Consider the following 20,175-nt stretch of genomic DNA (forward strand, 5'->3'; position numbering starts at 1 on the left):
TAGGTTAGTAGTCTTCTGCATCAGTTGACTGTATCACATGATCACCAGAAAGCAGATGCAGAGACTGCAGGGGAGACGGGCCGGATGTGGAAGCTGGAACCAGCAGTGTTGGCAAACTGGCAAGTGCTTCTGCTTTGCTAAGCACCTGCTTCTCTGTATTCAGCTGGCCTAGACCATCTGCTTTTTTAGTCTCCCTATCTACTTTCTGCCGTTTTAGAACTTGAAACATCTTTAAAAGTGGCTCAGAATTAAAGAAAACAAAATTTGTTAGTAAGTGTTTTGGTATCACGATAATCTAGGAATCCACGCCACTCTTTCATGGCCTGTGATCTGGGATATTCCAGCTTAATCCCTGGGAGAATTACTTTTTAATTTAAGTGTAGTGTGTTTATGTTGTAGGGTTAAATTGTTTTTCTCTTTTTTAAACTGCTTATTCTCAGCTAATCACAATGTACTTCCCTGAGTAGATACTTAGCCACAGTGTAATATACCAAAAACAATTATTTAATATAAGTGATTTGCAGGTTCCTTCTCCTTGAGAGGAGGAAGGGAAGAAGGTAAACATCACACAATTTGGTGAAAGATCCTAATTCTTTTTAAACTTATTTTCTAGATATACCACTTTTATTCTCAATTTTCAAATTAGAATTTATAAGGTTTCTATTGTGTAATTGCTCCCATATTAGACATTTTGTTCACAGTAATAGAATGTCTGCTTCAGCCTTCTGAAGATGGGCATTATCACCTTCATCTTGTAGATGATAAAGTGCTTTTCAGACAAGTTACAGAGATTGTTCCTGAGTCACACTTGAGACTAAAGACTCAGACTCTGTTGTTTCTCTGGCTTTTCTATACTGCTTGTCAAGATGTTTGCAAGTCCAAGACATAAGTTGGTATGTTGTAGAGAGTCTCTTTAAAAGGTGTCAGAGACAGTTTATTTTACTTCAGTGGAAATGAGCTCACTTCATTGGTTTGTGAAGCTCCTGTCTTCTTTCTGTTCTTTGGTAGTCTGTGAACATTTTAGATTTTTCATTGATTGTTAAATAGTTGGTACTTGGTCGTCCATGCTTCTTCTCTTTTGGAAATTAACAAAATGTTTAATTACTTAAGGAAGAAAAGGAACATTTACAGAATGTAACTTCTTTGAATATGTATGTGTCGCACATGTGCACGTTCACATGCTGGCGCTCATGGAAACCAGAGGTCAGGGAGGGTGTCTTCTGCAGTTAAGCTCACCTTGGATTTTGAGATAGGGTCTCTCACTGAACCTGGAGCTCGCAGACAGCAAACCCAGGGATCCTGTCCCTACCGATTCAGTGCCGGGTTTACAGGTCTGCACTGCTCTGCTCAGCTGGGAACACAGTGAAGTCCTGATGCCTGCGTAGCAAACCCTTCACCAGCTGAACCCCTCCTGATCCTGATTTTCCTAAGAGTGTCTAACACTGTCACCTGTGCCCCTGTTAATGAGAAGGAACATGTAAATCAGTATGTTCTATCACTCTGTTTTTAGTGTATTATACTGTGGCTAAGTACTTTCAAGAGTCCAGTTAGAATCAAATGACTATGGTTACATACTTTAGACTGCCTAGAAATTGAGCCTATGAAAACCAGTCCCACAGATGCCATAGAGAAAGGTTCAATTTGACTTATTTCAAAGCAGTGCTAATAGATGCAGTCTATACTTACTAAGAGCAGAGCACATTTGGAAATCAGCATCATGGTTGTCTCAGGTTCCTTCAGCCTGGAAAGCTGGATACTTAAGAATAAAGGTATTTATTGTTATATTTTTTTCATTGTTCAGGGGTATTAGTAATATGAGAGAGTTTTTCTGGAATATTTAAATTTGAGTTCTTGAATCTACATTAATTTTAGAAAAAATACAAAGTTCTATTTCCCGTAATGACCAATAAAGTTTATGGATATATATTTTTTTTTCCAAACTAGTGGCACTAACTATAAAAACCGGTTAGTTGTCTGTGGACTAAAGACTCCACAACTAGAAAGTATACAAATATATGAGTTGCCTCTTTAACCTTTTGAAATTAAAAATCATGGGAAGAGAATAGTTCATTGGCACCTTACCAAGAGAACAAGACTAGGTGAGCCATTGAACTGACATGGCCTTAAATAGTTAATGTACTGACTTCTACTTTTTGGCCTTTTACCTCTTAGCCTGTCTTAGATTTTCCCTGATTCTGGGAAAGAGGCAAAAATGTCACAGTTTTCTCATTCTGGTATTTTCAATCCTACTCTTCTAAGTAATTAAGAGTCCCATTTTCACACTCAGTACCTACTTTCAAATCTTTGGATTAAGGCTCAATTTGGTACATACTTAACTGAACTCGTTTGAGTAGATGATCTGCCCCCAAGGAATAGGTAGTGGAGTGGAAAGTACCCACAGTGCAAAAATGTGGAAAGTAGAAACTTAAACTGAAAATAATACATACACACACACACACACACACACACACACACACACACACACACACACACACACACTGTAAAGGCCAGGATATCAAGGGAAAGGAACACACGGTATGGTATCAGAGACAGCAGAGAGTCCCAGAATTAAAATGATTGTCCCCTGTCTTTGGTGTGCACTGTAGATAGATAAATCTTAAACTACACTTTGATTTTAGTTTTTCACATTTAAAGAACTCCCTGCTCCCTGTTCCCCTAACACAAAACACCAGTACTCTCTGTGAGTAACGCCTTTTATAATCTAGTACCCACTGTCCAGTTTTAGTCCCCATCCTCACTTCTGCTGATTTGTTTCTTTCCATCCTCAGCTTGGACCACATTGTTCTCTCAACATACCATGCCCATTCGAGCTTTCACACTTGACAGCTGAGTCACCAGCTGAGTCATCTGTTAAAGTTCATTTAAATAATAATGGTAGTGCTGGCATTTGTTTATAGTTCATCACATGGCAAACACTTTGATAACCTTTACATCCATTAAATCTCATAAAGTGCTATTAACCCCAATTCTACAGAAAAGTACTTAGCTAAGAGTACACTTGGGAAATGGTATCACAAGATTTGACCTCAGTTGCCACCTACATAGCTCAGTAAGTTAAGGGGCTCTCTGCGCAAGCCTGACAACATGATTTGATTCCCTGAACCCATGTAAAGGTGAATGAGAGAATGAACTCTGAGTTGCTCTTTGACCTTCCCCCACCACACACACACACCATGGCACTGATGCCCATTCGCAGCATACAGACACAAACACAATAAAAATAATAAAAGATTTGACTTTAGCGCTGCCCAACTCTCTAAATTTATTAAATGATGATCTGTCATTCCTGATCTTGTACCTTAAATATTTTGTACCATGTGTCATTCTCTTGCTATGTTTAGGATTCTTTTTTTTATTAGTTTTATAATAGATTTATTTTTAAAGGGCAAAACACTCAGACAATTTAAATACAAGTCCAACAGAACCGCTGTCAGTCAGCCATGATGCAGTTGGGCGTCCTCGAGTCCTCCTGATGAGGAAGAAGGCTCTGAAACTTTATTCATATACATCCTTCTTATCTGCAATGTAGTCTACAATTTCTTGTGGACACATTAACTTCTCTGCATCTATATCAGGAATTTCAAATCCAAATTCGTCTTCCATGGCCATAATAATCTCCACTTGGTCCAAACTGTCTAAGCCCAGGTCCTTCATAAAATGAGAATTTACTGAGAGCTTTTCTGGGTCAATCTTGTCATAGAGTTTCAAGACATACAGCACTCGGTCCTTTATTCCCTCTAACGTCAAAGGGGGTGCGTCACTGTACTGGCGGCACAAGTGTGTGACCTTTCCAGGCACCTGCGTGAGGGCCAGGGCAGGCTGCAGAGTCCCGGACTTCCTCCGGGTTCCCTCAGGGCAGACAGTGATGCTGAGCGGCCGTGTCAAGGCCCGTGTGGGAAGCTGGGGCAGCGGCGCGAAGGCCGCGGGCAAGCGGCGGACACAGACGGAAAGGACACGAGCCGCCATGGCTGCGCCAACCCAGAATGCACTGCCTATGTTTAGGATTCTTGAGGGCAAGAGAAATAGCAGTGCATAACTTGGGTTTATGACTACAACTAGGACAAGGCTACCTTATCCACTGTTTTCTTTGTGACTGATTTGTTCCCAATCAGGCAGAATGTGGTGTTCAATGTTTTGAGTGGTGAGAAATTTTGTTCTGATCCTGCTTAATTAAAATAGGAATTGCTGATTCTTCAGTGTTGTGTTGGAAGATGGCGGGTTAGACCAGCTAGTACTTAGTTGTTGATAATTGTAAACTAGGAAAAGATTATGTTGGCTACGAAAGTGTTATTCTGGACAAGAAACGTGTTGCTTCTTTTTTCCTTCTATTATACATATACTGATCGCTGCAAATATATTTAGTTGCCTACAGTGTGCTAAGGGGCAGCCAGTTCTGACTAGAGAAAGCTCATCCTGCCATCATAGACTGGCAAAGAACTTAAAACCAATAGGAAATTGTTACTCAATGTGATATGTTTTGTATGTGATGTGCAAAGCAGTAGAAACCTGTCAGGATACTCATAAGTGCTGGGGAAGATTCCCTGAGGATGTTCCTCCTCTGTACAACATTAACATGTAAGGAAGTACTAGGAGTTGTATGTTGGAGCGGATGAGTCACTGCAGCTTCATGCCTTCCACTTCCCTATTCACAGAAGCAAATTGTAATGTCAATCCAGGTCATATTGTTTATCAAATGAGGGAGGTTGACAGCAACTAACATTCCATCTAAGAAGATTAGTTAAAGCAAGTGAATTCTTGCTCCTTCTCTCAATTGAAACCAGAAGCATACATTGCTTCTATTCTGTAACATAGGTGCTAAGTATATGTTAAGGTTGTTTTCCATGCACCAAATGAAATATCATCTACTAGAAAATTTTCTTAGAATTTACGGTACTACAGTAAGTGTGAGTGAACCTGTTAAGTATTTTGTTCTTTTCTTTCACTGAGAATATTAATATTTATGATCAACTATAGTATGGGAAGTGGTCATGATTTCAGTAAATACAAGCATATACTATTAGAAAGAAGCAAAAACAAGTTAAATACATTAGGGTTTTATTCATGAGTATGTATTCATATATATATACATATATATACATACATATATACATACACACATGCAAACATAGAGAAGTGTAGATTAGTAGAATATCATTATTAGTGAGAGTAATTATTACCTTCTAAATTACATGAAAAAATAAACTTACTTCATTGAACTCTTTAAAAATACTTACCAGGCCAGTAAGATGGCTCAGCAGTTAAAAGAACTTACCATACAAGCCTGATGACCTGGGTTTCCAACCTCTAGGAGCTCCCTCTTCCTCCTCATATACATTATACCCCTTGCACACCTGCTCTTACACAGATTACATGCACATACACAATAATAAATAAAAGTAAAGATTTATAAATCTTCTACACTGTCCTAATTATTGATTGTAGTAATCAGGCTGATTCAAAAAACAGGAAATGGAAAAACAGAACACTACAAAATATAAACTTTAGTTAGTCATCTTGAAGAAGAGATGAAGTGAAACTGAGTTGTTTGTACTTTGAAAATTGAAGCAGTATTCATCATACATAATTAAACAAAGTTGAAATTTTGTAGGTATGGAACAAAAAGCCAAAGCTATTATAGCTATTACAGGAAATAGAGGAGATTAATAATAAAAAACAGCACATTACCTCATAACCATATTCTTATCATGAGGTTAGAGGAGGAAAGCATTGAGCAAATACCTTTATTATCTTAACAGGTTCATCCTACAATTGGAGTGTAGATATTCTCTAACTACACAGGAGAGCCGGGCACAGGGGGCAACTTATTTTCACAAAGTAAAGTTTTAATGGCAGTTTATGTGGATATGTGAACATAATTCAAAATGTGTGTGTGTGTGAGTGTGTGTGTGTGTGTGTGTGTGAGAGAGAGAGAGAGAGAGAGAGAGAGAGAGAGAGAATAAAATGCATTTGATATGAGCACTAAGTAACCACATTTTTATAAATACAGTGTTATAAACTAAGTGGGCATTTTGTCTTAAATCCAGTAATCTCACCATTTTAAATTTGTTTTAGGTAAGTGCTAGGAGCTATAATTTTTAAAAGAATGCATTAAAAAAATATGCCTTGTTAGCTTTCAGTCACTCAGCAAAGTTAAAATTAATCCTAGTTAGAAAACCTTTAATACCTTTGGTAAAAGAAATAATATTTTTAAGTTTATTTTGGATGTGTTTTTGGAAAGTTCAAATAGCATGCATGTGTGGGTTTCATGAACAGCTTTTACTGCATGTTGTAGACATTTTTGGATCATGTTTTTTCTATCAGCTATTTGGTAAAAGTACACAATTTGCTAAGATGGTTAATAGGACACAAATATAGACATTCCGTGTGCTGTACCATGTAAATGTAAACCTTTGTAGTTACATGTTTTTGTAGCAAGAGAATTGTTTTAAAAGGCATGTAATTTATTAGCTATCGGTAGCTGCTTTATTGCCTTGCCGCGCTGCAGTAATAAATAAAAGAAAGTGAACTGATTTTACAAATGGCACACAAGGTGCACATTTTGTGGGGGAAAAGTCTTTTTTTAAAGAATTGGCATTAAATCCTTTTTTTGTGATGACAAAGAGGCTAAGAGTGCAAACTGTATTTTCTGTTTATCGAAAACAGTCTTTTTTTCTCCGGGGCATTTTTCCCTATGATCATCAAGGGATTTCAAAAGCAATAAAGTGTGGAATCATTGTTCGACTTGAGCAGTATTAAAACTTAGGTTTTAATTTCAGTGAAGTAATAAGATTTGAACCTGTCTCACATTACAGCACTGTAAGGCATTTAGCAATTGTATTTTAAAGGAGGTTTTTAAAATGCAGCTCACTTGTAAGCTAACTGTCTTTCTGTAATTAATAGTTTTTCTTCAGTCTAGGCTGTTGCAATCAGACCAAGAAATATCTGAGTTTTTATAACACATGGTAATTGTATGTCTTAACTCCTAATTAACCTAAATGTCTAATAATTTTCTGTTTGCTTCCAAAGCTGCTTAAGAGAGGGGGAAAAAAAGTGGCATTTAAAACTATAGTGTGTCTTTAGGCTTTCAGAAATACTGATGTGCATGTGTATTTCTGTGAGTTTTATACAGAGCAAAATTATATGTTAGTTGATTCATTAACCAAGCATTTTAGCCTTCAATATCATTTACGAGTTTTTAGTCACCTCATCACATACACACACACAATTAAATGCCAGATAAGTTTCTATTTGTAAAACTAAACCCAAAGTAACAATCTGGATTCTTCCATATGTAACATTGAAACTCATAGTTATGTATCAAAAAATGCTTTAAAATATGAGCATTTCTATTAGATCAGTGTGAGAACATACTTGCTGATAAAAGATTGTATTTACCATTTTGAATTGCTCTTGAAAATAATTGCCTCTACCAAAGGAAACATCTGTATGATGGCACATGGTTAAAGCTGCCATCAATTTTTAACATTTGAGGGTTGAGCTATGACCTTTTATGATGACTGTGAACAGTAACTGCCTCCATTAGCCATAAGTTTTGTTTCTTTATTTTAGTAGATGGCCTAGACTGTAAATATTAGAGAATCTAAAATAAATCAACATATTATCCTAAGGATACAAAATGTAAGAGCTATTTGTGGTGGGAACCTTTGACAGATAGTTTGGATGAAGCAGATGATTGCCTGCCTAGCGTGTCTGGTCTCCACTGCTGTGCCCGCGGGCGGTTCAGTGCTATGGCTGTGTACTGATGTCAGGGTTAGTGCTGAGTGGCTAGCAGTGACAGATGTCTATAATTACAGGCAATGCTTCCAGTAGTTCTGAAAAGCCAGCCTATGTTGAACAATTATCTTATTTCTGCCTTGCCAAAGAGCATGTTCCAATTGCTAGTATTAGCAGCGGTGGATATAGAGCTTCATCTGCTGCCTTGGGACAAATGTGGGAAAAGCACTTGGTTATGAAACATAAATGCAAAATATTTCCTCAACGTTTTTAAATTAGTTAAGTTCAGTGTTTCCTAATTTTTATCTTCCCGTAATGTTTCTGTTGAAGGAGTCTTGAAATGTAAAAACACATTTGGCATACTTATTGGGATTTTGTTTTCCCCTAGGCCTGTGTGGCTCCCCAGTGCCAGTATCCCTTGCTTTACTAAATAGATGTTAAGCAAGTTGGCTTTGAAACAAGTTCTCGCATGTAGATTGTATGTTCTGATTGATTGCCATTACAAAATTGGAAATGCATTTCCATGGAAAATTTCTCAATCCCAGTAAGTTTAGTTGGAAACTTAATGACAAAATTATAAAATGATAATCAGGCCGGGTAGGTGGCTCAGTGGTTAAGAGTGCTTGCTGTCCTTGCAGAATGCCTGGTTCATTTCTCAGAGCCCACATGGTGACTCACATTTGTCTGTACCTCCACTTCCAGGGGATCCAGTACCCTTTCTGCTTCGTGGGATCTTGCATGCAGGTGGTGTCCCTAAACTCATGCAGTCACCGACATGTACAAATAAAGAACGTGATTTTTAACAGAAACTGCTAACATATGCCATATACCTTAGTATTCTGGTGACTGCAATTGCTAAGAATTGCAGTTCTTGTTTTGTTTATTCGTTTGTGTTGCTTTTTTGTTTTTGTTATTGTTCTTTTTTGAGACAGTTTCTCTGTGTAATCCTTTCTGTCTTGGAACTCTGTAGACCAGACTGTCTCACTACCACCCAGCAAGAATTGTGATTCTTAAATTTTGTTTTAATCACCTATCCTCAAAGATTTCAGTATTTTGAACATTTCTTATCTACAAGCTTTTGTGACCACTTCCTTTCGTTGCTCCTTCTTGGCCCACTTGACTGACTCATTAGAAATGTTTTCATTCTTTGTGGTACAAATATGAGAGTGTTCATTTTATCTGGGCATTTGCATTTGTAGGCATGGACCATAATGTCACATCTACCAGTTCAACGCACTGTATAATAACACATTACTCTTGGTGTAGGTGTCAAATTCTGCATTTTTAGTTACTGGTGCCTAGGTGCTTGAGAATACAGTTTTATCTTAAGTCATATTCCAACCTGTAGAGAGTTTCTGCTCATAGCGTAAACACTTGGCTAGAAGTATTAATTTTTTCATGTAGTTCTTTTTTAACCAGATATGATTATCATCATTTTAGAGAACTAAAATTTCATGAAATCACCCTACTTCAAACCAATCCAGTTTGTTTTCCATTCTGTCATATTTCCTGTCAGTAGAGGTGGGTTTTAGGCATGAACAGTTGCAGTGTGTGCTAACTAAACCAACATTGTGACTCTCATCCCCATGTTAATTATTTCCCAAGGGAATTGTATTTCTCCAGCAACAGATTGAACCAATGGTCTTAGCTGGTCAGCAGTAATGAGAAAGCTAAACTAGATTCAGATGTTTATATAATCCATCCTAAAACAGAAAACCTGACTCAGAACCCAGAGTCTGGCATAGAGATCATTAACAGTATAATCTTATATGTAAGACAGTCCTTGTCAATTATTACTGTAATGACTGCTCCTTGGACACCCTCACAATATTTTTAAAATAATTTACAAACTTTTCATTTTATTTTGGAATCCCTTGTGTAGATGTACTGAGAAAAACTTTGACAACTAGATGGATTCACTGATCTGAATTGGAAAGACTTCAATAATTTATTGGATATGGAAATATAAATCATCCACTTGTCTAGTGTGTTGAAATTTATGATATAAGTAGGAAGTAGTAATCTACAATGACTTGTAAAATGAGGATGAGGGCTTCAGGACTGAGCACTCAGTGATTCAGATGAGCCTTCAGGTAGACATCATGGACTGCCATTCTGCTTTTTCACCATCTCCTGCCCCATGCCAATTCTTGCTGCTCCTACTACTGACCGAGTATACATTGGGTGTTGTGCTGCCTTTTTACCAGGCCTTTCTCCCCAGTATCCATCCTTATTTAACTAAAACTCGTCACATGTAACTTAGGACATGCATCTGTCTTCCAGCATTTGATCCACATAGAGCTGTCATTGCAGTGAGAATTGATAAGGACTGCCTTACACATAAGATTGCAGGGAAAGGGGATGGTCCTCTCAACACGTGCCAATAGTAGCCACAGCAGCTTATGTGAATGGGGATTTTACTGTGTCAGGACTGTCCTGCATACTCTGTATGAATTCACCATTTCAACCCTTTCACAAAGCCCCCAAATAGTAGGTCCTACATATATCCTCATCCTATAGTCTTTTAAAAACCTAAGTTTTAAAGGTTAATCAACTTACTGCAATCACTTTGTGGTTGGCTGAATCCCACGAATCTTGAACTTCAGAACCTATGCCCCAAGTATCCCTTTAGATTCCTACCTGATTAGTGATAGTATTTTTGTTTTAGATTTATTTTTGTGTAAGAGTGTTTTGCTTGCATGTATGTTTGTGCATCCCATACATGACTGGTGCCCTTAGAGATCAGAAGAAAGAATGGGTTAGATCCCTCAGAACTGGGGTTAGGTGGTTTTTGGCCACCATATGTCCTAGGAACCGAAACCAGGTCCTCTGCAAGGAGCACATACTCTTAACCACTGAGCCATCTTTCCAGCCTCACATATTATTATTTATTTTTACATTATTCTTTGTATTCTTATATAGATGAAGAATAGAGCGTGTCAAAAAGTAATTTAAAGTTATAGAATTAATTCATTAAATAAAAATGTTTTGAGTGATTATCTGCAAAGTTAATAAGTAGAAGATTCTCAACCAAAACCTCATGTGTTACATTGTGCATTATTTGTGTGTTTCCTCCTGGTTGAAATTACCTTAAAAAATATGTACTTAGTAAATGTCATTTTTGTTGTCTTACTGACAGAAGAATATGTTTCCTGAGCTCCTGTGTACTGTTTGCTATACCAATTGGGCTCTTGCATGTTTATGACTAAATTACAAAATGGAAAATTTGGACAGAAACAGGATTTAGGCTGTTGCTGCAAATATTGCCTGCTCTGAGTTAAAACCAGATCTTAGCACTTCAAGGAGTTTGAAGGTAAAAGTTTTCATCAAGTAGGCTAGTATATGAGAGCAATTGAAAATTGGGCAAAGGAACTTCTTAACTATGTGAGAGCTAGCTAAGAATGTAACTGAGTTTATGAAATGCTTGCCTAGCACAATAGAGCCCTTGACTTGATCTCCTCACACCACATAACACCAGCCATGATGGTATATATGTCTATAATCCCAGCACTCATCCCTTACCATGTTACAGATTCCCTCCCATCCGGACAGGATAAAGAATTAAGTGTGTCTTTGGAGGTCAGAAGTTACAGAGGCTGTCTTCTAATATAGGAAATGGGACGTGGTTTCAGAGAGAGGCTCCAGAAAGAAATATAGAATCATGTAAAATAGACAAAAATACTAAAAGTAGAGATTGCTTCTAAGTAACTGTATTATATTTACTACAATTACAAGTGGACATGCCTTTCTAGAGGGTTGTATAGATGTGTGTATACAGTATGTACTAAGTGTGGAAAACTGACTGGTTTACTTTCTTCTGCCCGTCTACACAACTGAGTGTGTTGGTATTAAATGTGGTTTTGGCCATCAGCTGATGACTTGGCTACTGACATCATTAGCTCCATGTGTTTGCCTAGTGTAAGTGCCTCCTGGAAACTGACAATATTAAACAATTCTTTAAATAGTTCTGCCATCATCATTTATTTGTTCCTTTTTTAGAGCTAGCCTTGAATAATTGGTTTTTGAATCCCTTTTGAATTATTCTACTGTGGCAAAGCCATTATAATTCATATAGTCACATTCAGAGTTTGAAAATGACTTCATGCCACTATAGTTTCAGAATGAAAATCAGTGTCATAAGAATTCTTTTAAGTGACAGCAAACAAGATTCAGAGCCATTTTCTTCCTGCACCTGAAATCGGGAAGGCTTAGTGCTCTTCTCTGACGGCAGGTGCCAGGTCCATAAACTCTGTGCTTTTTAGGTTGTACGCCCGAAGAACGATGTTTCCAGAGTTCCAGAGAAGGCTTGGAAAATAGTTAAGGTGAGTTGAGTACCTAGTTATGGTGACGGGATCACCAGTTTTTATGCTGGTCTCATTGCAGCCGCAGGTTCTTGTTACTGAGATGGACACATGCACACAGGGATAAGGACATGGGTGTGTTGCCTCGACTCTCTTATATACTATATAACCCTAGTGTATGGGGCTTAAAGCCAAATGGTGTTCATTAGTCAGCTAAGTAGTAGGACTCACTAAAGACTAGCTAATGTGAAAGCAGTCTAGGTTTCTTGATTATGGCATTTCTGATCCCTGAGAGGGTAAGTCATACTTACTACATTGAATAGTATCTGCTACTGGACAGTAACTAGCACACACCTGTGCCAGAATGTGTTTCTGGCTGACACCTTCAAGAAGCATGCAGAGTAAACAAAATCCTATGCTTCCTAGGTCCTCACCTCTGCCTTTATCCTCTCACAAACTTTATACAGCAACTTTGTTTTTTTGCTTTAAATCTTAATCATACCATTCTGTATGCTTGCTCTTACAAGGTTTTGTTATAACACAAAATTGTGAATAAACCCTTTAATGTTTATTTATAATGCTTCCTTCAATCCACGGTCTCAGACCTTCTAGCCAAGCCTTCTTCTTTTGCCATAACCTTGAGTTTGGAAGAATAATACCTAGGATTTTAGCATGGTTTTATCCACAGAAGACTGGTGTAACAGAAGCTTGGCTCCAGACATGGAGTGAGTTGGCAGCCAGCAAGAGCAAAGCTGTGTCAGGACAAATGTACACTCTCCATCTTCTCTGGTTGGCTCTCAGCTGGTTGCACCGCAGGAGTCTCTATGAGCTGTGTATCCTGTGACCAATAACTGGTGCACTCGACCCAGGTCCCTCTTGGCTAGGGACAGCCTGTCGGGAGGCATTAGGTTCATGCTGGTGAAGATTCTTAGCCAGGGACTCCCTGAAGAAAAATGAGGCAAACAGCCAGATTCTGTTGAACAGGTGGTAGTTAGACCTTAGCTCTGGTTGTGGGGGTGGGAAACAAAAACTCTTGAAAATTGCCAGTCTTGCTGGTTTTCACACTACCTGTGCACTTCTGTCCAATAAATGATTGTTTAGAAAGGTATTCAGAAATATTTCTGGCAGCATCTGGAGTTGTCTAACTTTTCTACCTTCCTTTAGCAGTCTGGATTTGGGCCCATGTCAGGAATGGAAACCCCACTGGGATGCAAGCAAAAGAGGAAGCATGTTCTTAGCCATGCATCAGTGGAGGCCCCTACTGGGAGAGGGGATTATCACAAGCAGCAGGCAGCCCTGCACCCCAGCCTGCTGAGCTCCTGCTCTGCCACAGGATGTGGAGCAAAGGAAATGTGAGGCCAGAGTGCTTGCTCCAAGTTTCCTTACACAATAGGTTATTCAAGCAGATCGGGAATGCTTCTTAAGAGATTTGTTAGGTGCGTGTCCCCTTACAAGATGGCCCCACAGATGGTGGGCTGAGATGTTCCTGATGCAGTACAAATGGAAGGTTTGTACTGTGCTTCCATGTGCCGGCTTCCCTTCGACAGACTCTGCTGACGGGGCAAGTAGATTGCTCAGCCATTTCCACTTAGTTTCCAACTTAAATTACAGTTTTAAATTAAATTCTGCCAAAGGATTTTTTTTGTCTTAATTTCATTCCTATATTTAGTAATTTTATTTTAAATGCTATGGAAAGCTTGGCTAAGATTAATATAGATCTATTCAACATCACTAAGTTTGCATATTTAATATGCAGCAATGAAGTTTGTACCAATAATTCTCTTGCTGTAATGTTGCTTATTATAATGGTCCTGTTTTATTGTGCTTCAAATGTCAATGAAATAGCTCAATGTCCTTCCTTCCAAATGGTTCAGCTAAGTAATGAAATGTTGCATTAGTTCATTCTTCCCCACATCAGTCTGCTACCAACTCCTTCCATCTTTAACAGGGTCCTCATCTAAAAAGAAATGAATTGACCACAAGACAAAAACAATGAAAATTGCTTTCTTACTCATAATATAGAGTTCCATGTCCAAGTCCCAAATTCTTTCCTAAGTAACAGTATCACCTTTGTCCTAAGGAAACAGTCTTGTGCGGGGCACTCTCTCCATGTGTGGCACTGTCCCCATGTAGGTGCTTTCTGAGTCAAATATTTTGAAGTTACAAGTCAAAGCCTTAACTGACAAGTCACTTCAGTAAATTAAGATAGTGCTTTGAAATTTATTTGGATATAGGTTATATTACCAATTTTATATTGTTTGATGTACGTTTGTACAAAATAAAGAGGTTCAGAGATGGTCTGTCACCCGATGGCAGACATCTTTGCTGTTGATTTCCACAGCACTGCCAATTTTATGCATTGAGCCTGTGCATAATGTGCTAAAAAAAAAAAGCCTTTGAGAAGTTATAACATCTTAAACATCTATAGAGAGCCTACGGGTATTAACTTGCCGTAATTTTCTGAAAATTCATTATCCAAAAATCTTAATTCATTATAACGGCTCTTATGAAAACCTACAGAACTGGGTTTCTCTTTTTCTCATATTTGTACACAATGAGAGATTCGTTGTTTCTAATTTGTTTCATGTGGTGCTTCTGAGTACATTTCACAGAGGGCTGTTATTGAATCTCTGTGACTGTCATTATATCCATCAACCTCTAGGAACTAACATTCTGGGTTTCCCAGTTCTGTAATCTACTTCAGATGTAAGGATTGACATAATTAGCTTCTCACAAGCTATAGCCAGAATGCAGCAGATACCTAATGCTGAGTATCGGCTTGGAGGGGGAAGGCAGTTTAAAAATTAGCACAGGGTTTACTATTATGCTTTATTAAATTTACAGTCAAATGTCTTGTTGCTATTTCTATGTTGATTCCCTTCTCTGGCTGTCTTATTTGACAACTGTACACAAGAACATTGAGGAAAGCAGAAAAATGAAAGGATAATTGAAGCTGTCTGCCATAAATAAATGTACAAGCCGCATCTGCCATGAGGTGACTTCAGAGGGCGGAGAGTGCACTGCACCACCAAAATTGTCCATTCACTGACAAACACTCTTTCCTGAAAGTTCAAAGAACCTTTGTAGTAAAATAACAGGGATTTATTCAGGTGACCTTTTTTTAGGAACATGAATTCTCAAACTGTAATGACAATTTCTGATACTTATAGAAATTCCATATATTTCGCTAGCTGTTTTAATGTGTTGGAATTAAAATGAGTATTTTGTAGCTTCTAAGGCAGCAACTGTTTAGAAGTAGAAAGAGTTGGTGTTCAGGAGACTGTATCCACAGAGGTGGTAGAGACTACTCTAACCTGAATGAGGTACTAGATTCAATTCCCAGCACCACAAAAAGGAAAAAAAGGAAGAAGAGAGAATTGATGGTTCTGTGTCATGAAATATTGACATAGTTTTTTTAATCCCTTTAACAAAGGCAATTTCTGTGACTAGAATGTGTTAATTGGTTCAACATATACATAAAGATTTCAGAATTACTAATGCAAATTTCAAAGGTTTATTGGTCTTGATGGTTATCTTTATGCTATTAAAATCTCCATGAGCACTGGAGAAATAAATGGCTTAGTAGATAAAGCACTTGCCATACAACATTTGGATCCCCAAAACCCACATAAAAGACGGGCAGGCAGGATAATCCCAGCACGCAGAGCAGGAGATAGAGAAACCCCAGGATAAGTTGACTAACAAAGATAAGCGCACTCTTTGTTCAGAAAGAGACCCTTTCTCGATAAATGATGTAGAGTGTGATCAAGGAAGGCAACTGATGCCACTCTTGGGTTGCTGCACATTCTTAGTTATGCAGTAGCACCACACACACACACACACACACACACGGTGGGGGGTGAAGGGAGGGAGAGTGGGTGTATATATGTGTCTCCAAGAGAAATTCGTCTTCCCTTTCTGTTTCTTTTGTAAGACCTTTTCTTGCAAAGGGTATTAGCTGAACATTCCAGAGTCTGCTAGGGAGAAAGGCCCATGAAAAGGGATAGTAGGAAGTAGCATTTGTAAAGTAACTTTCATTCATCCCTAAACCTATGAAAAACCTTTGTTAAGAATTATTGTTGATTATTATTTCTGTTTTACCAATAAGGAACCAATATCTAGGGCTAGAGGGATAGCTCAGTGGTTGGGAGCACTGGCTGACTGCCCTTCTAAAGGACACAGGTTCAGTTCCAGGTTTCCACATGGCAACTCACAGCTGTCTGTGGCTCCAGTTCATGGGGGGGCTGGGTGTCTGACACCCTCACACAGACAAATTTGCACATGAAATAAAATTAATAAATATTATTTAAAGTGCCTCATTTTCTTAAAAAATTCAACCCAAATGTCTTTGGAACCAAAGCCTATTCTTTCTTTAGCTAAGTTCAAGACCATATTCTAAGCACTACTGTGTTGTTGGTTACTTTTTACTCTTTACTCTTTTAGGGGGACGCCATCCAGCTCCCAAATAAATACATGGAGACGTATTCTTAGTTACAAATGCCCAACCTTAGTTTGGCTTGTTTCTTGTCTGTGTTCCTTAACTTCAGTTATCCCATCTCCCTTTGCACCTGGGCTTTTTCTTTCTCTCCTGTTACTGTCCTTTCACGCTGACTCCATGGCTGGGTGACTGTCCCCTTCTTTTCTTACTCTTTGGGTCTCTCTTGCTTTTCTTCTATTTATTCTCTCTGTCTGCCAGCCCTGCCCATCCTTTCTCCTGCCTTGCTATTCTCTGTTCAGCTCTTTATTAGACCAATCAGATGTTTTAGACAGGGAAAGTATCACAGCTTCACAGAGTTAAACAAATGTTCCACAGCATAAACAAATGTAACACATCTTAAAATAATATCCCTCAATACTGCTGAACAGACATTTCCCCTCCCCTCCAAGTGCACAGACCTAAATAAGAGGTGAAACATTTATTCACATGAAAAACTGGCACTACTAGGTCATACTTATTATATGGTATTATAAGTATCTATAATAGACTTGAAACAGTGGATGCTCCCAAATTTCCAAGGAAGAAAGTTCTTCTTACCTAATCTTAGAGTAGACTTTTTCCAGGACATACATAAGCTTTAAAACCATTCTGTTTTAAACAGCAAGAGTTTGCCAGGTCCCATGCTTAGGGAATGGGGTTTTAAATACAAGATCCTGTTTCAAAAAAAAATTTTTTTTTGAAGTAGAATTGGCAAAACTATACATTTGATCAATAAAAAGCGTTAGTAAAGTGGTGAGCACAGTGAACATAAAAGATAGTATTAGTCCTGCTAAGATAGTGTTAGTTCTGCTCTCGGGTGTGCTGAAGGCTGAAAACAAAGGAGGGCTGAAGCAGGCAAAAATGTATTTTCAGTGTCTATACCCCTGATGGAACAAAGCACAAAACCAAGGGCATGACCGTGTGTTCGTTGTCATTGTGTTACCAAAGGCCCGACCGTGTGTTCATTGTCATTGTGTTACCCAACCTTGGAAGAGCAACTGGTGACTGGGTCTCTGCTTTGGTGGTGGCGGTGGTGTTTTGAAGTAGTCTTTTTATGTAAACCAAGTTAGCCACCAATTCAAAATCTTGGCTTCTGTTTCTTGACAGCTAGGATTAGAGACATGCACTACTTTGTCTGACCTTAATCTCTTTTTCTTTGGTATTTACATGTGTCTCATTAGAAACAAATTATCTTACTAGCTTCTGAAATCAAAGGTGTGATGAAGGGAGACTTTCTCTCCTTCCAACACCATTCTTCCTGAAAAGGAATTTTATGATGTGGTTTCTTCTTCCTATCATAAAATGTTTTGGTAAAATTAATTTTAAAGTTATTTTTAATTAGCTGGACAGTGATGGCACGTGCCTTTAATCCCAGCACTCGGAAGACAGAGGCAAGTGGATCTCTGTAAGTTCGAGGCCAGCCTGTTCTATAAAAGCTAGTTCAGGACAGGCTCCAAAGCTACAGAGAAACCTTGTCTCAAAAAAAAAGAAAAAAAAGTTATTTTGAATTGATAAAAGTTGCAGAAAGTGTTCAGAACTCTAAATAGTATGTTTGAATTGTTTTTAGTGGAAATCTTTTATTAACTTGTGCTTTATGATAAGTAACTTCATAAATATTCTTCAGTGGGCAAGTTATCTCTTACCTCTTAGATAGTATCTATCACATTATTAAATTCTATATGTTAGAGGATGTTTTCATATTATCTTCATGTTCTTCAAATGGCACAAGACCTTGAAAAATGTGAGACAGTCTTTTAAGAGTAATGCTGTAATCATACATTGATTTTAAATGACCCTGTCACACGTGAAAACAAATCAGATTGTTGCTCTTAATGAGCTTTTCAATTTACTATTCAGTAGATCAGATAAGTGGATTTAAGAGGTAATGATCCCGCTTAGTGCTCAAGCTTGGCTGTCAGATCCTGGTAGAGGAGAGAAGTCCCCGAGGACAGAAACGTTGACACAGCTCTAGATGGGATAATGGGGATCAAAGCTAATGGATGCTAAAAGGAATAGTGCGCGCTACAAGGATTGTGGGTTAAAGCACTGCCTGCGTCAGTGTTCACTGTTTGCTCCTGCGTGTTATTGCTTCAGATCGGATGCTTTGAGAAACTGTTTGACAGCAAAGCACAACAGACCTGCCTGCCTAGCAAACTCTCACAACAGGAAAACTCCTGGTGGGAACCTTGTTTTTAAAGATACACTTTAGTTACTATGTTCTCACCATGGCATAGTGAAAATCAACGTTATTTCTCAGTTTTGCCAAGAAGTAGTGTTCATAAAGCCTTGAAATGTAAATTTTACTTTTATGGAAGTTCAGAGTAGTCATCCTATGATCCAAAACAAGAAAGTTAACTAGGAGTTAACAGAAAGAAGGAGGATGTGATAAAAGTACACGAGAATGGGCTGCTTGAGATCCTGCCATCGCCCTTCCGGAACCCACGCGTCTCAGCTCCGTCTGCCAGCAGTGTCCACCGCATTTATGGCACACAAGAGAAAACTAGGGCTTTGGCCTGGAGTAGAGCTCTCATGTTTTCATTCTTGGTAATCACCAGTGCTTTTAAAATCCTGGTCAGGGTGAAGAACACAGTGTGTGCCCCTGCAAGAGCAATGCGGGGGAGAGAGCAGACAGTAGGGCACCAGGTCCCCACTGTTGTCTGCTTTCATACGTTAGTCTTACATACAGGATCTCACTAGATAATCACAGATTAAAATAACTATCCAAGCAACTCTATAATACTTTTATTTTTCTTTTCATGTTTGCCCACTGAATTCAATATAGCCTCAAAAGGGGGGAGGCATATTTCATTGTTTGATTATTCACACTGTAATCCAGTCTTCATAGGTCCACCCACTGCTTTTTCTATTACTTATTAAGTACACTAGTCTAACTTGCTGAGACAATAAATAAGGTATAAGACAAAATATCAGCCCTTAAGGATTTTCCAGCAAAATGGGAGAGTTGGATAACTAAACATTACAATGGGAAAGAACCATGATAAAAGAACAGAGCACATATAGGGGGTATACAGGAAAAGGCAACTCACTCTGCCTGGGAGGGCTAATAAGGCCTTAGGAAAGATGACTTTTGAGTGATAGGAGGGGGAAAGGGCTAATGCTGAGCCAGAGAAATCCTATGGATTACTCAGTGCTTCTGGTTGAGAGAAATGGGGTGTGCTGGTGCCAAGGTATGAACAATTTGAACACCAAAATCATTTATGTCCGATATTCCAAGAGGACCGATTTGAGTCTTCCTGGCCATGGGTCATCATGGTAAATTAAAGGGAAGTTTGGGCCTTTTTAGAGCCTTTTTGTAGCTGTAGGCTTCTGATTGAGATAATTGTGATAACTAAGGTGCTTAGGTTCTCATTCCCTCCACCACAAGTATCTTAGGACCCTACAGTAAACACAGCAGCCATTGTGTAATCATCAGAATACTGTCCTGGAGGGCCTGGAGTCAACAGAAGAGACAATGGAAAGCTGAATGTTAGTTTTCTTTCCTCCCTTTCTGTTCCATCTTCTTCTCACCATCCTGTGTCTTTTAATACCTCTGCACTCCTCTGGTGTGACCCTTTAACTCTGAGTGAGTTATTGTCCTATTTGTGACCTGTGACAGTATGTAAGCTAATGTGTAAATAAAGC

General features: G+C 38.5%; 2 protein-coding genes across 4 annotated transcripts in view; one reads left to right on the plus strand and one right to left on the minus strand.

Moving 5' to 3' along the window:
* The window catches only part of Ranbp17 (RAN binding protein 17), a 328,128-nt gene that overhangs the window by 195,115 nt on the left and 112,838 nt on the right, over positions 1–20,175 (plus strand). For 2 of the 3 annotated variants that reach the window (XM_085694844.2, XM_085694846.2), the window contains one exon: positions 12,018–12,077. The exons of the other annotated variant lie outside the window; for it this stretch is intronic. In XM_085694844.2, the coding sequence (XP_085550970.1) occupies positions 12,018–12,077 (60 nt within the window). The remainder of the gene's footprint in view (positions 1–12,017; positions 12,078–20,175) is intronic. 3 annotated transcript variants of the gene reach the window in all.
* Positions 3,365–4,005, minus strand: LOC148121018 (acyl carrier protein, mitochondrial). Its single transcript, XM_087910715.1, has one exon. It carries the CDS (start codon positions 3,985–3,987, stop codon positions 3,517–3,519), a length of 471 nt encoding a protein of 156 aa, XP_087766841.1. The 5' UTR covers positions 3,988–4,005; the 3' UTR covers positions 3,365–3,516.

This window comes from Myodes glareolus, chromosome 9, assembly GCF_982192425.1.
Source record: "Myodes glareolus chromosome 9, mMyoGla1.1, whole genome shotgun sequence".
Taxonomy (NCBI): domain Eukaryota; kingdom Metazoa; phylum Chordata; class Mammalia; order Rodentia; family Cricetidae; genus Myodes; species Myodes glareolus.

What these genes read in the sequence shown, in the direction of transcription:
- LOC148121018 (XM_087910715.1), bottom strand. Translation starts at nt 3,987, where the DNA reads ATGGCGGCTCGTGTCCTTTCCGTCTGTGTCCGCCGCTTGCCCGCGGCC.